This window comes from Notamacropus eugenii, chromosome 3 (genome assembly GCF_028372415.1).
Source record: "Notamacropus eugenii isolate mMacEug1 chromosome 3, mMacEug1.pri_v2, whole genome shotgun sequence".
NCBI classification, from domain to species: domain Eukaryota; kingdom Metazoa; phylum Chordata; class Mammalia; order Diprotodontia; family Macropodidae; genus Notamacropus; species Notamacropus eugenii.
Genome location: NC_092874.1, coordinates 395664530 through 395682819, shown reverse-complemented (window position 1 = coordinate 395682819; position 18290 = coordinate 395664530). Strand labels below are relative to the sequence as shown.

Below are 18290 nucleotides of genomic sequence, written 5' to 3'. Positions count from 1 at the left end.
AGAATCTTCTCCCGAGTCCAGGATCTGACACCTTGCATCTGGGTTTTTGATTAAGCCCCGACAATATTTATCCAATAAGAGTTTCTATATTTGTTTGGTAGAGAAGAAGTGTGTGAGAGTGGAAAAGGCACTGACCTCAGGGTCATGAAGAGCTGAATTCAAGTCCCACCTTTTGCAAATACTAGTTTGGTGACCCTGGGCAAATCATTAAACTTCTTAGTGCTCCAGATGTCTCTCCAAGACGGTAAAATGCAGAGCGGTCATTGATCTTCACTGGTAGAGGCAGTTTCCTCTACAATGAAATAACAGACCTGGTTCCAAAAAATTTTGATATCTAATTGTGGGATGGAATAAAAAACATCTTTAAAAATTCCTGTTAATCATTTTCTTTATTTTCAGAATGGTTTTGGCACACATACTTGGTTTCTAAAGAGAATCCCTGGCTCTCAGTATCCTTTGAGAAATGAATATGTGGGAGACTTTGTAAATGGAGCTCGTCATGGTCATGGCAAATTTTTCTATGCCAGTGGTGCGATGTATGATGGAAACTGGGTTTCCAATAAGAAACATGGTTTTGTGAGTAAACTTGTGAAAATCACATTTTAAAAGTAAGAAATTTGAAACGTAATAATAGATATACTATTTACCTCCAAGTATTAAACTATATCCATTTGACATGAGAAGTTGCTGCTTAAAAGGTTTCCAATACATAAAAAATCTTATCAAGTTAATATCTTGAAAAAATGAAGGTTATTTAATCATGTGATTTCAGTTTACATCCTATTTAAAAAGCTATGTGCTTTCCTTAGTATAGAGCAATTATACTTTTATGCTTTGTGTTTATTTGGAGAGGTATCCTAGATGGTGTGGTAGAAAGAACAATGATGTGATACTCTGGAATAAGTGTTCTAACTCTGGCTGTGCCACTGATATGGACAAGTCACTTTTAGGGTCTCAATTTCCTCTTCTTCTAGGGAGTATGGACTAGAGGAGCTTTCAGTTCCCATCCAATGCTAAAATTCTTTTTTAGCTCTGTAATTCTAGCAGTGGTAATATCTTTAATTTAAGCTGATCCCTCCATATGTTATTATATTCTCTTACAAGAAAATCCATTCTTATCTCTGAGAATTTTCATTGATTGTCCTCTAGGCCCGGAGTGCTCTCCCTCTTCATCTCCACCCCCTGGTTTCCTTCAAGTATCAGCTAAAATCCTACCTTCTATTGGAAGCCTTTTCTGATTCCCTTAAAACTAGTGCCTATGTTGATTATTTCCAACGTATATAAGTTGTTTATACATAGTTTTTAGCACATTGTCTCCTTCATTAGACTGTGAGCTCTTTGAGAGTAGGGAGTGCCTTTCTTGTATCCCCAGAACTTAGCACAATGCTTGGCACACAGTAGGCACTAAATAAATGCTTCTTGTTCAACTGATTGACATAGATCATGTGTTTGCTCCGTGGTGGGCATGTAGGTATGGCTTAATAGCAGAACAAAATTGACTATAGAGCCCTGGGCTTTTGCACCATGTTTTATTTAGTTGAACTAATTAACCACAAATTAAATGGCATTGAATTTGAATATGTGAAAAATGAACATCTTTCAATCTCAACATATGATACTATCACCTTGAATTAAAACTAATTAAAAGGTGAAGAAGCTGCATTATAAACTATAATACCTTAGAATGAACTTGAAAAATACTTTTACACAGTCATCGATATTTTCTTGATTAAACTTACTTAAGACTGAAAAAGATTCTTTTCTTTGTAGGGCAGGTTAACATTCAAAAATGGACGTATTTATGAAGGACATTTTGCCAATGACCACATAGCAGAACTTCCATTGTTTCAGATTGATGCGGAAAGTAACCCAGATGAGGACATTGCTTTCCCAGAACCTCCATTTAGTGCTGGTAGGAATCATAAAATGTCAATGAAAAAAAAAAGTCAACCCATTTTAGCACCAAAATGCCTATTTGCCAATATACATTTAATAGGTCAAGGGAGCAATGCTTTCCTTAATAACTGATTTCATCTAAATTTCTTACATGTGCTTGTCAAGGGTTCCTTCACAAATAGGAGTACTTTAAAGTATTTTATATTAAAAAAATGTATCATATATAATAAATAGAATGTAAATATATATCATATATAATATAAAATATTTGCAATATTTTATATTACTTCTCAGAAAGCATAACATAATATATATTTTTTTAATTTGGTAGAGATTATCAGAAAACTTGATGGCAGTGAAAGCAATTCTGTGTTAGGATCAAGCATTGAACTTGATCTGACTTTGTTGTTAGACATGTACCCTCCAAAAGACAGACTTGAAGAAAAGAAACAGGTAAAACATTATATATTATGTAACCATTTTCATAAGCTTTTTCCCCACTTAGTTAAATTATATGGTTATTGTAATTCTTCATAGTTATGAAAAATGCTTTCTTGAAAATTTTCTATTTTTTAAGAATGCAAAATACCAAGTTAAAAATTTTAAAGGTATACTAGCATAGTGAGTTATGCATTTCCCATGGATTTCTCTGGCTTGAACATAATCCATCCCATGTGGATAGGATAGGACTCTTGCCATACCAGAATATGCTTGAACACTCTTGAAATTTTCCAGTTCATGAAGACTGATTCTCAATTCTTAGAAGCCATATCTATGAGGTCAGCCTTTCTAGTGGCCCAAGCAACATTTCAATTTAAGTCAACAAATGTTTATTAAGTACGTAGTATTTGCAAGGCACTGATGAATTCAGTTTTTAAAATCGGTCAGGTTTCTTCTGCTGGCCCATGGTGTCAAGGGGCAAGAAAGAAGATGATCTGTACTCTGTCCCAGCTTTCTGTTAGCAGCAGAAGATGGAAAAAAGCAATAGATGAAGAAATCTAAGGCGAGGGAAGTTTCATTAATAGTAATGCTGGGTACAGAGGGACCAGTGGAATGAGAGAGTAGAAGAGGAAATGCACAGTTGAAGGGGGAAAGGGATGATGTGAATGGAGCTTGAGAGTAGCACTGGGAAGATTTTTATGTTCAGTAGATAGTGACTTAATAAGAAGGATAAGAAAAGCAGGAAATGGAAGTCCATAGGATGGGAGAAAAATAAATTGATCAGGGCCCCTACGCTCCAAGGTACTAACTGAACAATACCTTATCGTCTGAGGGCAGGAATTTCAGTTTCCATAACTGGTCACTCCAAAGACAGATGAGTGAGGTATAGTGGCAGTGGGTAGAGAAGTAGGGAGCTATGTACCTATATCTGGGTAGTAATTAGTGTTAAGGTCCCAAGACCAGAGTGAACTTCCTCTCACTGCCAACACTCTGGTTGCATTTGATAGTACCAGTTGATGACTATGGTGTCTGGGTCCTCTGGGGATGGATTAAAGTCATGATCAGAACCAGTTCCATAACCTCATCCCAAGATGGCAGAGAATGAGGCAAACCTGGAAGATGTCCTGAACTTAGAGTGAACACGGTTTTCAAGTCTCTAATACCTTTGACTTCCTAAGGCTCAGACTGATGGTTCTGCCAAAGATCACAGGTGAATGTGGAATCCCTTGAGAACAAGCTTCTTGCCACTTAGTCTAAACACAATTAAGAATAAAGAACAGCTTAAAGTTAACTAAAGTGAGAAAATGTTTTAAGATTAATTTTAATTGTCCTCATAGTAAGACATCGTTAATGTACAAGAGAACTGTCACTGAAATCTTCCAACAAACGAGTAATGTTATAAAAAACCCTGAAAGGCAGGTATATAAATACAATTCATCTAAACACAATTAAGGCATTCGACTGAACAAATATTCTGTAAGATCTCTTCCAACTAAAAGTCAAATTTACATGTAAAAGCTAAATGTTATGTATAATTTAACATATCATTATATGGCATCTAATTATATAACAATATGACAATATAATTAAAATCCTTTAAGATCCACTTCTAGAAAAAAAATCAATACATCTTTGCCTTAGACAGTACATCTAAGTTTCTGACCTAAATTAGCCTTGCCATCTTTAGATATAAAATATATAATAGTTTGGCATTCATCATTTCTAGTCAAGCTTTATTGTTTTGGATAACATCACAATTGTTCTGCCTTTCAGGGTTTTTTATAACATTACGCATTTGTTGGAAGATTTCAGTGACAGTTCTCTCGTACACTAACGATGTCTTACTATGAGGACAATTAAAATTAATCTTAAAACATTTTCTCATTTTAGTTAACTTTAAGCTGTTCTTTATTCTATGTCTTTATAAGAAATTACTCTGATAAAGAACTTTTATTTCCCTGGAAAGAAGTTACTCTCAAATTTGGCAGCAGAATATTTTGGGTGTTGTGATTATGTGTTATCGTGCATCAGTTTCAAACTGGAACTCTGACCTACAGATAACAATATGGCTTATCTATCCCCCTTTTATATGTTGTCTTGGCCCTTTAGAATATAAGCTCATTGAGGTCAGGAGCTGGTTTTCTCTTTGCTTATATTTGTATCCCCGGCTTTTAGCACAGCACCTGACACAATGTAAATAAACACTTTAATAAATGCTTGTTAACTTGACTTGTTTGTTTTTTTAAGCTGGCTTAGAAAATAGGGTAAGTTTGATAATATTACTGTCATTAAAGTAAGATTGAGACAGGTTTCATTTTCTCCCTTTCAGGTAGAATTTGCCGTTTTGAGAAATATTTCAGAATTAAGAAGAATCTACAGCTTTTACAGCAGCCTAGGATGTGATCATTCTCTTGACAACACCTTTCTGATGACAAAGCTTCAGTTCTGGAGATTTTTAAAGGACTGCAAACTTCATCACAGTAAAATAACTCTTGCTGATATGGACAGGGTATTAAGTGGTTAGTACTGGTACCTTGTGATTTTTTATTTGAAGTAATAAAATTAAGATATAATATGGTGTAACCTTTTAATCAATAAGTCCTTCTTTGAGTATTTACTGACTGGCAGCTTAGGAGTACTATGTGAGTGGCAGATTATAGAAATACAGTGATCTTTGGCCTTAAGGAATTTACAATACAGTTGGATAGATAACAATAGCTAGCATTTATATAATATTTTAAGGTTTGGAAAGCAATTTACAAATATTATCATATCCTTACAAACTTGGAAGTAGGTACTTTTTTTATCCTCATTTTAGAGATGAGGAAACTGAGGCAGATTGCAGTTAAGGGACTTGCCCAGAGTCACTCAGTTAGTATCTGAGGCAGGACCTGAACTCAGATCTTTCCAACTCCAGGTCCAGTTCTCTATGATAGCATGGTGGATGTTCAGTACACATGGCAGTGAGCAACATGAAATATTATATAATTAAGCACAAAATTTTGGTGCACAGACTTCATGTGGCTCAACAAAGAGATAAGTCACTGAGTTGCCAGAAGAGACTTCATGGTGGAGTTGGATCCCAAATTGGGTCATGATTTGCACATTAGGAAGTTTTTGAAGGTATCCCTGCTCCAACCAGCATTGCCAACTTAGTATATTCTCTTGTAAATGATCAAACACTCATCTGATTGGGATAGTCCTGGATTAAGAACAGGGACCAATAATAGAGATGAAAAGTTGAAAAATCTTTACTGAGTTACTCAGTCTTTGTTATAGCATCTTGTGATTTAGTATTTACTAAGAAAAATGACTTCATTTGATTTTTCTTTGAATAGTGTTCCAGGGGCAGCTGTTAGAAAGAAGAAGAACCCTAAAATAGCTTGTTTATTGCAATATTGCTAAGTTTTCTCCCAACTTGCTTTTCTTATTTTAGATAACAATAATATTGCAGTTGAAGAAATTCACTCCCCATTTACCACTTTACTACTGAGAACGTTTTTGAATTATCTCTTACAACTAGCATACCACATTTATCACAAGGATTTCCAGTAAGTATTCTTTCTTTTCTTTTTTATATTTTTTATCCTAAACTTAGTAACTATCAATAAAATGTTAAAAATAAACAAATTTTTGAAAGCTCCTCCATAAATCCATCAACTCCAACTTTATAGTTTCTAAAAATTTGTAGATTAACCTAAACAAAGTGATACAGAATGTCCTATTCACTTGTATCCCTTTCTGATCATCTTCTTGCGTTTACTTTTAATTTTTTTGTTACTATTGTTGCTGTTGTTATTGCTGTTTTAGTTATTTAGTTATTATTATCATTTGTCTCATTTTTTTGATGAAATTCACATAAAAACAAACCTGGGACAAGGCTATGATATTGTTTGCTGAAATTTGGGATTCTCTGGACTCCAGCACAGGCGGATCAAATAACTGTTATTTTGTAATTGAATAAAAATATTAGTATGTAACCTCATGCTCTGTAGGCTAACCAAAGGCATCCTCAGGATAACTCCAGTAGTAGTCAGTCCAGCGAGGATGATCTTGCTCCCACACACGATCTTCTCTCGTAGTTTCTCTGTATTTTTGAAAGCTTTTTCTTCTATATAGCTTAGAGATTATAGGACAGGAATAAAAATAATGATAATGTGTCTTAAGATTTGCATGGCACTTCACATGTTATCTCATTTGATTTGGTTTGATCCTCTCAGTAAGCCATCTATTAAAAACATTGTTCTTAAGTTTTTATGAATCAAAGTTATATTTACCACAGTTCATTCTGCGATGATGGTCCGATTCCAGTACAGTTTATTAATTGAGTTCTCTAGGAATCTGGAGATCTTTATTTATAGTGTGTAGATTTGTGCTCTGTCAGTCTGAAAGATAATGATTTTGTGATATATAATCCTAGCCACCAGGTTATATCTTGCTAGATATTTGTTAGGTGCTAAACTATTCAGCCTGAAGTGTTGTGTTATATGATCTCCACTGTTTCCGTGCATAATTTACAATTCAGGAATGGGGAACCTGAAGACTTGAGGCCACATGTGGGTGTAGGCTTCTGACTGAGTCCAAGTTTTACAGAACAGATCTTTTTATTAAAGAGATTTATTCTGTGAAGTTTGGATTCAGTCAAAAGGCCACACCTGAGGACCAAGTAGGTTCTTCATGGATCACTAAATGCAGGCTTCTTAAGAATAATCTTTGGGTAATTTCTGGTGGCACTGGCCTGTTTCAAAATTTATTTTCACAAATAAACCTACATGACTCAACATTTCTTTGTTGACATATGCCAGGCCTAGAGGCCTGAGGGCTACCCGAGTCTTCTTACCTTACCTCTCGCAGGTCTTCGGCTGGCCAAACCGGATAGTCATATGAGAGAAGAGACCTCCCAGAGTCGAACAAGGGTTAAGCTTTTATTCAGGGTTCTGGTTACAAGTGCAGGGGAATTCTTCCTTAGGAGGGAGCGAGGAATCTCCCAAGGAGGCAAAGATCTTATAATAAGAGATTGGAAGTAGAAGTGTAAGTGGGGAGAGAGGGGGAGGGGAGAGCGGAGAGAGGAAAAACGGAGCCTTCTGTCCTGTCCGCTCCGCGCCCCTCCCGCCTAAGAGCGCTTTCAGGCTTTCCTGATCCCAATTAAGCTCTCCGGCCGTGTAGTTTGCATCTGAATACCGTGCCTGTTAGATAACAATAGGTGTGCCCAGACCCGGGACAATCTCGCGGGCGGGGAGAGCTCTCTCCCATCACGTTTCTCACAGGAAGAGGCGGAAATACACGAGATTGCTCGGTCTCACTCCTCGATTCCCTGGTGTTTATGGGGGGCCTCGTGAGAACTCTAAGATTTAGAAGTTCCCACCTTTACCCGCCCGAGACTGTCCACATGGAATTGAGCTTCCATCCCCAGCAGACATATTGCTGGTTGAGACCATATAGATGTTGCCTTTGGAGAATTTTTTGATTCCAGTCTTGACTATTAGTCATTTGGAGACATGATAGTCAAGCTACTTTCAGTTACATTTGGTAAATCCAATGATGTGTACCTGTTTACAGCCTTTACTATAGTTTGGTGATGTCTGCTTATTCCAAAAGTGTTTTTCTAGGTTTTTTTTTACTTATTTGTCATTTGTTCTAAGAATATCTATCAATCTCCTTTCTTGTTTGGAAGTATTAATCTTTTTATAGCCGCCTTAGAGTGACATGCTCTATGTTTTGTTACTATTTTATGAGTTTTTGTTAGATTACTTTCCAAATCTGTCATGACCCATTTTATAATTCCAAATGAGTACGTTAGACTGGTATTGCAAAGGTGTTAATTGCCCCAAACGTGTTCCTCCCATTCAGCTTTCATTTCAGAATGCCAATAAGTCTCTCAACACATTCAGCCATATCTTTATCCTTGGTATTTTGTGTTTTGCCTGGAGGATTTAAGGCATTTGAAGGTTTCTCCTTCATCTGGATTAAATATGAAATCTGAATTCAAGTTCAGAGATTATGGTCTCTATTTTGTCTTGGTATATTTTAAGGATATAGTTATTGAGTTCAAATGATTTTATATTAACAGAGAAATATTCCACAAAAAAAGGAGCTATTTAATTTGTTTTTCAGTGGGACTCTCTAGTTTGATGTCATCCGTATTTATTAACTTGTTAATAGGAGGTGTGGATTCAACTTCTTTAATATGGAAACTAGAAACCATAAGGGGAAAATAATGGGTTTGAACTGTCTTCCTGAAAAATCTCTGTTTTATATGAATTTTTCTCAACATTATTGTGTTGGGAAATCATTTTAGTAATGTAGTAAGCTCATTACGTATTAGATATGTGATACCTTCTGCTAGGAAAGGTGGGGAGCAGGCTTACATCTGAAAGGAAGTTGCTAAAGTGCCTTTCTAGTAATTTGAGCACCTCTGAAAAGTAGTTGAGTCAATAATTATGGGTCTTATCCAGCTATACCACGTTTTTGTTTCCTTCTTTTCCACAGCTCAGTATTACTTTCTCTTTCTCCTTTCATTGGCTGCCCTTGTTCCACCAACTCTTTCTATCTCAGCTCTTTATGACTCCTTCCTTTCCACTCTCAGACCCTAGAAATGTCTCTCTGGTTCTCAATTTGCTCCTGCTTTTGTACAGGCTCCTCAGCATGTCCCTCCTCTAATCAGAACACACTTCTTATTGATCTTAATTGAAATGCCTTTGATTGATTCAAAATGTGTAGGTCTTCCTTACTCACATCTAGTTCTGACTGAGTGAGTTAAGAAGTATTCTTTTCTAACAAAGGACATTACTTTTAATGAAGTAAAGTGGAGCCCTACATTTGTATCACTTGTGGATTTTTTAAAATATTGCCTTAACCTTTAAACTTTTGCTTTCACTTGTTGATTAAGGGAATCTAGAAATTCCAATATATTTTGTTTTCTGGATTTCTTTCTGCATGTCTCTTTTTTCTTGTGTTTAATGGGTAATAAAGTTTTCAGATTTTCTGCTGTATAAGCCATCTAGTTATTGCTGTAATCTCCCAATACCTTTCTGAAGATCTTCAACAATTCTCCCAAGATACTTCTGCTATGATAGCATCTGATGCCTAGTTTTGGGAGTAGTCTTTGAGAGTTCCATCTTTCTACCTACAGTTCTTACCATGGTAATGGCTGCTGAGTTAGGATCCTGGCATTTTTTTTTTTTTACATTTTCTGTTAGATGTTGGGGGAGAATGCATTCATTCATGATAGATATAGTAGAGAAAAACTTTTTAAAAATTTATTTTTATTTTTTTTAAAATTAATTAATTTATTTGTTGTCAGTTTTGTACAATCACTTAAGTCTTAGATTTGCCCCCTTCCCTTTTGCCTCCCCAAGACAGCATGCAATCTTATATGGGTTCTACATATACATTCTTATTAATCACATTTTCACCTTAGTCATGTTGCATAGAAGAATTAAAATGAATGGGAGAAATCAAGAGAAAAAACAAACCAAAACACAACACAAGAGAAAATATTCTGTTTCATTCTGCATTCCAATTCCATAGTTCTTTCTCTGGGTGTGAATGGCATTTTGCCTCAAGAGTCCTTTGGGAATGTTTTAGGTCCTTGAATTGCTGTGAAGGTCTAGGTCTCCCAGAAACAGTCCTTGCACAGTGTAGCTGTTACTGTGTGCAATGTTCTCCTGGTTCTTCTCATTTCACTTAGCATCAGTTCATATAAGTCTTTCCAGGCCTCTCGGAAGGCCTCCTGTTCATCATTTCTTATAGCAAAATAGCATTCCATTACATTCATATACCACAACTTGTTCAGCCATTCCCCAGTTGATGGGCATCCCCCTGATTTCTAGTTCTTGGCCACCACAAAGAGAGCTACTATGAATATTTTTGTACATGTGGAACTTTTTCCCATTTTTATGGTCTCTTTGGAATATAACCTTAGAAGTGATATTGCTGGGTCAAAATTTATGCATATTTTTATAGTCCTTTGGGCATAGTTCTAAATTGTTCTCCAGAATTATTGGATCATTCACAACTCTACCAACAATAAATTAGTGTTCCAACTCTCCCACACCTTCTCCAACATTTATCATCTTCCTGTTTTGTCATGTTAGCCAATATTATAGTTGTGATGTGGTACCTCAGAGTTGTTTTGATTTGCATTTCTCTAATCAGTAGTGATTTAGAACATTTTTTCATATGACTATAGATAGCTTTAATTTCTTCCTTTGAAAACTACTTATTCATATCCTTTGATCATTTATCAATTGGGGAATGACTTGTATTCTAGTAAATTTGACTTAGTTCTCTATATATTTTAGAAATGAAGCCTTTATCACAGACAATAGTTGCAAAAATTCTTTCCCAGTTTTCTCCTTCCCTCCTAATCTTGGTTACATTGGTTTGTTTGTGCAAAAACTTTTCAGTTTAATGTAATCAAAATTATCCATTTTGCACTTCATAATGTTCTCTATCTCCTGTTTGGTTGTAAAATTTTCCATTCTCCATAAATCTGACAGATAAACTATTCCTTGCTCCTCTAATTTGTTTATAGTATCAGTCTTTATCTAGATCATATATCCATTTGGACTTTGTTCTTGTGTGTGGTGTCAGGCATTGGTCTATGCCTAGTTTTCACTACACTGTTATCCAGTTTTCCCAGCAGTTTTTGTCAAACAGTGAATTCTTATTCCAGAAGCTAGGGTCCTTGGGTTTATCAGTAGACTGCTATATTCATTGACTACTGTGTCTTGAGTACCTAACCTATTCCACTGGTCTACCCCTCTATTTCTTAGCCAGTACCAAGTGGTTTTGATGATTTCTGCTTTATAATACAATTTGAGATCTGGTAGAGCTAGGCTACCTTCCCTTTCATTTCTTTTCCTTAATTCCCTTGATATTCTAGACCTCTTACTCTTCCAGATGAATTTTGATATTATTAGAAAATAATTTTTGGTAATTTGACTGGCATAGCACTGAATAAGTAAATTAATTTAGGTAGAAATATCGTTTTTATTATATTCGTTTGGCCTACCCTCAAGCAACTGATGCTTTTCCAATTGTTTAGATCTGACTTTATTTGAGTGAAAAGTGTTTTGTAATTGTATTCATGTAGTCTCTGGGTTTGTTTTGGCAGGTAGACTCCCAAATATTTTATAGTGTCTACAGTAAGTTTAAATGGAATTTCTCATTCTATTTCTTGCTGTTGGGCTTTGTAATATATAGAAATGCAGATGATTTATCTGGGTTTATTTTGTAACCTGCAACTTTGCTAGAGTTGTTTATTGTTTCAAGTAGGTTTTTACTTGATTCTCTATAATTCTTGAAGTATATCATCATCTCATCTGCAAAGAGAGCTAACTTAGTTTCTTCTTTCCTTATTCTTATTTCAATTTTTTTCTTCTCTTATTACCAAAGCTAACTCTTCTAGTACCATATTGAATAACAGTGATGATAATGGACATCTTTGTTTCACCCTTGATCTTATTGGAAATGCATCTAGCTTATCCCCATTGTATATAATGCTTGCTGATGGTTTTAGGTTGATACTTCTTATTATTTTACAGAAAACTCCATTTATTCCTATGCTCTTCAGTGTTTTCAATAGGAATGGATGTTGTATTTTGTCAAAAGCTTTTTCTGTATCTGTTGACATAATCATGTGGTTTCTGTTAGTTTTGTTGTTGATACAATCAATAATGCTATAGTTTTCCTAATATTGAACCAGCCTTGCATTCCTGGTACAAATTCTACCTGATCATAATGTATTATGCTCATGATAAGTTGCTGTATTCTTTTTGCTAATATCTTATTTAAAATTTTTGCATCTATATTCATTAGAGAAAATGGTCTATAATTTTCTTTCTCTGTTTTAGCTCTTCCTGATTTAGGTATCAGAACCATATTTGTGACATAATAAGAATTTGGTAGGACTCCTTTGATAATTTTCGCAAATAGTCTATATAGAGTTGAAATTAACTGCTCTTTAAATGTTTGATAGAATTCACTTGTAAATCTATCTGGCCCTGGAGATTTTTCCTAGACAGTTCATTTTAGCTTGTTCAATTTCTTTTTTCTGAGATGGTATTATTTAAATATTTAACTCCCTCTTCTGTTAATCTGGGCAATTCGTATTTTTTAAAATATTCATCCATCTCACTTAGATTGTCAAATTTATGAGCATATAGTTGAGCAAAGTAATTTATAATTATTGTTTTAATGTCCTCCTCCTTGGAGGTGAGTTCACCTTTTTCATTTTTGATATTGGTCATTTGGTTTTCTTCTTTCTTTTTTTAAATCAAAGGTTTATCAATTTTATTGATTTTTTTTCATGAAACCAACTCTTAGTTTTATTTATTAATTCAATAGTTTTCTTAATTTCAACTTTATTAATCTCTCTTTTGGTTTTCAGTATTTCTAATTTGGTATTTACTTGGGGATTTTCAATTAGTTTTTTTCTAGCTTTTTCAATTGCATACCCAATTCATTGATCTTCTCTTTCTGTATTTTATTCATGTAGGTGTTCAGTGATATAAAACTTTCCCTTAGAGGGAATGCTTTTGCAGCATCCCATAAGTTTTGGTACGTTGTCTCATTACCATTATTCTCTTGAATGAAGTTATTGGTTGTTTCTATGGTTTGTTGTTCAATCCAACAATTCTTTAGGATTAGATTATTTAATTTCCAATTAATTTTTTATCTATTTTTCCATGGCCTTTTATTACATATGATTTTTATTTCACTATGATCTGAGAAAGATGTCTTGACTATCTCTGCCTTTCTGCACTGGACTGTGAGGTTTTTATGCCCTAGTAAATGGTCAGTTTTTGTATATGTGCCATGTACTGCTGAGAAAAAGGTATATTCCTTTCTATTCCCATTCAGTTTTCTCCAGAGATCTATCATATCTACCTTATCTGGAGTTCTATTCACCTCCTTAACTTGTTTCTTGTTTATTTTGAGATTAGATTAATCAAGTTCAGAGAGGGGGAGGTTAAAGTCCCCCATTAGTAGAGTTTTGCTGTCTCTTCCTGTAGCTCCCTCAATTTCTCCTCTAAGAATTGAGATGAGAATCAAATCCCCCCCCTTTTTTGATATACAATCGTCCAATTTTCCTGAAGTTTTGCTAAGTAATGATCCTCTTCCCCAAGACAGGATTTTTTATTTTTTAAATTTAATTTATTTTTTTTGCATTTTTCAAACATATTATATGCCTTTGGTGATAATTCTCAAGTAAATATTGTTTCTGAATTCAAATGTCAGAGCTATCACATAAATGGTTAAAGCAGAAGCAAAAATATCACTATTTTGGTCACAATTTTTCTATTTTCTTCTTTCCCATCCTGCATTTAATTTGTTGGGTTTTAAAAAAAACTTTTAGATAAAAAAAAAACTTAAGTAATTTAATTGTTATTTTTCTTACTTAAAAAATATTTTTGTATCTTTTGTTTGCATATCATCTTCACTTCCAAATATATTCCACTACAAAGCCATCTATCTCTTGAAACAAAGTTTTGTCTCTATGTTTTGTTTTAAGAATAAAGAAAAAGGGGGGTGGGGGAATGAGAAGCAGTTCGGCAAAACCAAGGGAGGCTTCCCTGGGTCAGAAAGAGTACTTACTTGAGAGTCATCAGACAAAAGTTCAAATCTGAACTCTGAACACTTGGTCTGTTTGACCTTGGGTAAATCACTAAACCTCAGTTTATTGAGTCCCAGTCTCCTCAAGCATAAAATGAAAGGAGACAATATGGTAGAGTGAAGGCAGCGACTCACCTGAGCTCTCCCCCAAACCCTTGAAAATACCCATAAAAATGACTAAACAAATTCTGGAGCATCTGAACCCACAAAATGATAGAGTGAAAAAAATTCCAGCCCAAGACAACCTGGATGGTCAACAGGAAAGGCACTGGCCAGAGAGAGGAGCACAGTCCAGGACAGGCTGTACCAGCACAAACCAGGCCCCAGCAAACCTGGAGCAGACTTTGGGGGACTGGATCCCTGGCAGCTGTGGTGATTTCTAGGCTTCTCAACCCTCAAACACCAAGCACAACTTAAAAAGTAAGTAGGAAGGATTTGTAAGGCCTGGGTGAGATGAGAGAATAGTCCAGCACAGTCTCAGAACAGCCCTGGCCCCAGCAGATAAGGAGCAGGCCTTGGGAGTGACTGAATCATCAGCAGCAGCAATGGTGGAGCTCTTAGTCCACTGTCAGTGTGGGGATCTAGCAATTGTTCAGAAGGAGATTTTAGGGGTCTCTTTTCTGTCGGTGAGTCAGGACTCTGTTGTTTTGCCCATACATGGATCTGGGTCACAGTTCTGGAGGTGCACTGGCATAGCAAAGATTGTAGCCACACTGGAGGGGGAACCTTCCTCATAGTTCCGTGGCAGAAAAGAGTACTTGTGGTCACTCACAGAGAGTGACCAGAGTGACCAGAGCAGTGACCAGAGCACAAGCCAGGAGAGGACTAAATATTAGATCATACTATGTTGGAAGTATTGAAAACTTAGAAGTATCTCTGAAAACACCTGCAAAAATCCCCACCCCTGGAAGCAGAGCCCTACCTTAAGGAGTTAGAAAGTCAAGTAATAGTCTGGGAAAATGAGCAAGCAATGGGAAAAAAAAAACTCTGACTAGAGAAACTTACTATGGTAACAAGGAATATCAAAACATACACTCAGAAGAAGACAACAAAGTCAAAGCTCCTACATCAAAAGCCTCCAAGAAAAATATGAATTGGTTTCAGGTTATGGAAGAGCTCAAAAAGGATTTTGAAAGTCAAGTAAGAGAAGTAGAAAAAATGGGAAAAGAAATGAGAGTGATGAAGGAAAATCATGAAAAACAAGTCAACAACTTACTAAAGTAGATCCAAAAAATACTGAAGAAAATAACACCTCGAAAATAGACTAGACTAAATGACAAAATAAGTCCAAAAAGCAATGAGAGAAGAATACCTTAAAAAGAAGAATTGACCAAATGGAAAAGGAGGTCCAAAAGCTTATTGAAGAAAATAAATTCTTAAAAATTAGAATGAAGCAAATAGAAGCTAATGACTCTCTGAGAAATCAAGAAATTACAAAACAAAACCAAAAGAATGAAAAAATAGAAGACATTGTGAAATATCTCATTGGAAAAACAACTGACCTGGAAAATAGATCCAGGAGAGATAACTTAAAAATCATTGGACAACCTGAAAGCCATGATCAAAAAAAGAGCCTAGACATCATCTTTTAAGAAGTTATCAAGGAAAACTGCCCTAATATTCTAGAACCAGAGGGTAAAACAGAAGTTGAAAGAACCTACCAATTACCTCCTGATGAAGATCCTAAAATGCAAACTTCCAGAGATATTATAGACAGATTTCTCCTATTTTAAGGAGAAAATACTGTGAGCAGCCAGAAAGAAACAATTCAAGTATTGTGGAAACACAATCAGGATAACACAAGATTTAACAGCTTCTACATTTAAGGGATCAGAAGACTTGGAATATGATATTCCAGTGGTCAAAGGAGCTAGGATTAAAACCAAGAATCACCTACCCAGCAAAACTGAGTGTGATTCAGGAAGGGAAAATATAAAATGAAAGGATTAGACTAGATGTCTTCTGAGATCCCTTCCAAATCTAAATCTTTCCTCTGAACCAACACATCAATGCTGTCTGACATGCGCATATTTATGTCCATAAATATGGATATCCATATTTTATATCCATATTTTTCTACATTTTCCTTAACTCTTCTCTGTGACTAAAAATAATAATAGCTAACACCTAAATAGTATTTACTATATGCCAGGCACTGTGCTAAGTGCTTTCTAATTAAAAAGAAATAATAATAGCTAACATTTATATAGTACAGTATGTGCTTTACAATTATTACCTTATTGGATCCTCATAACAAATCTGAGAGTTAGGTATTATTATCATCCTCATTTTACAGATGAGGAAACTGAGGCATACAATAGTTAAGTGACTTGCCCAGAGTCACACAGCTACTAAGTGTCTAAGGCCAGATTTAAATTGAGGTCTTCCTGATTCTGGTCCCAGCATTTCATCCACTGTGACACCTGGCTGCCCCTTAGCTCAGTCATTACTCTGCCCATTGTTCAGTTTAGGATTTTGTTCTCTCTGTTTGTGTTGTTGTGCGCACTATTTTTTTATTCTGCTTAATTAATTCTGCATCATTGGTCTTCCCATATTTTTCTTAATTCCTCATATTTTTTACACTAGAACAAATATTCCATTAGATTCATGCATCACAATTTAATTAGCCACTCTCCAATCAAAGAGCATCCATTTGTTTCCATTTCTTTGTTACCACAAAAAATGCTCAAAATCTCATATTTATTTTTGTATCTGTGGGCCCTTTCTTTCTGTTTTTGACCTCCTTGGGGCAGAAATCATGCTTTTCCAAGTGACTTTTATTCACAGAAAGAAATAGAAAGAATATTTCATTTGTGTTAGCCACGAGGGCTTTAGATATAAAATCCAAACTCTGAAACCCTCTTAAGTTGATCATTGCAAATGACTTTGAGAAATTTTATTCTGATAGAGTCACTGCTGGATATTTATCCTTAAGCCATATTTCCATCATGGTTGTCTCATAGCAAAATGTTACCTGCAATTTTTTAAATTACAGAAGTGGAACTCCATCCCTCTTCCTGTGTTTTTCAAGAATGATGACTGATAACATTACTCCCAACGCTTGTCAGATAAAAGGTAAGCAAAATTGTCAGATAACACCTAAAATAATCTCTTCTAAATATAACTGCTACCCTGGTGGTGGAGACTCTCTTCCTTAGTCAGGAAACCTGGGGTATGTATGTGTATAACCACTCAGAAATCTGAAACTAATTCCTTTATTTGTAGACATGCAATCTGTCATTATTCTAGAATAAAGTTTTGAAAAAAAAAAAAAGGTGGGGGGGAAGGACAAAATGGTAACCAGCAAATGGTTACCATTTTGAGCTCAGATATGTACAAATAATTTAAATAATGGCACATATATTTTTAAAGCCCTATTGTAGGTCAATAAATATCTGTTATGTGCCTAATACATAATAAGGGATTCAAACAAGGGGAAAGATAGTCCTTGCCTTCAAGGAACTCAGTCTAACAGGGGAGACCACATTCAAACAACTATGGACAAACAAGCTATAATTAGAATTAAGGAGAATCAGGAAAGGCTTCCTATAGAAGGTAAGATTTTCAAACTTGTTCTTGAAGAAAGCCAGGAGAGAAAAATGAGAAGGCAAAGAATTCCAAGCATGAGAGACAGCTGGTGAAAGGAGGACAAGGTCATTGAATCTCAGAGAACATGGTCAGGGGAAGTGTAAAATATAAGCAGGTTAATGACTTTTGAACAGGAAGCAGAGGATTTTATATTGGATCCTGGAGGTGACAAGGAGCTACTGGTGTTTATTGTGGGGGGCAAGAGTGGACGGTGTTGACATGGTCAACATTAGGAAGCATTAGGAAGATCACTTTGACAATTGAGTAGATGAATTGGAGTAGGGAGAGACTTGGGAGGACGATCAACCAGGAGGCTATTGTAGTAGTCTAGGTATGAGTTTGTTGATGACAGTGTTAGAGGAGAGAAAGGAGTTATGAGAGTTTATGAGATGCTGGTTGCCTAACTCCCAAGTGCTCCTTCCCTAGCATCCAGCCTTCTCCCTGCTGCTCAGGGTGAAAGGTCAGGGCCCCCAGGGTGTCATATCCCTCTTGTTCCTGACACTTCCCATGTGTCAGTAGCCTGCCCAGTAGTCACTCTCCAGTTCCACAGGACAACAGTGCAGTTCACTCTAAAGTTCTAGAATCTTTTGGTGCTGTGTTCAGTGGCAAGATGAGAACAGCAAAAATAAATAAAACTAAATTTTAACAATCTCCCAATCCATTCTTTCCTCCATATGACCTCTTCTTGTTCCCCAGCACCCCCTCTCACCTTAAAATCTCATACTAATTTTCAGGTCCATCTGACC

General features: G+C 35.7%; 1 protein-coding gene across 4 annotated transcripts in view; it reads left to right on the top strand.

The window, feature by feature from the left end:
* LOC140497194 (radial spoke head 10 homolog B-like) overlaps positions 1–18290 on the top strand; it is a 59333-nt gene that overhangs the window by 18562 nt on the left and 22481 nt on the right. For all 4 annotated transcript variants that reach the window (XR_011964566.1, XM_072597832.1, XM_072597830.1 and 1 more), the window contains exons 8-13: positions 400–576; positions 1771–1912; positions 2228–2349; positions 4667–4856; positions 5774–5888; positions 16952–17031. Coding sequence is in view for 3 of the 4 variants with exons in the window: in XM_072597832.1 (XP_072453933.1) it covers positions 400–576; positions 1771–1912; positions 2228–2349; positions 4667–4856; positions 5774–5888; positions 16952–17031 (826 nt within the window). In the remaining variant the exon portion in view is untranslated. The remainder of the gene's footprint in view (positions 1–399; positions 577–1770; positions 1913–2227; positions 2350–4666; positions 4857–5773; positions 5889–16951; positions 17032–18290) is intronic.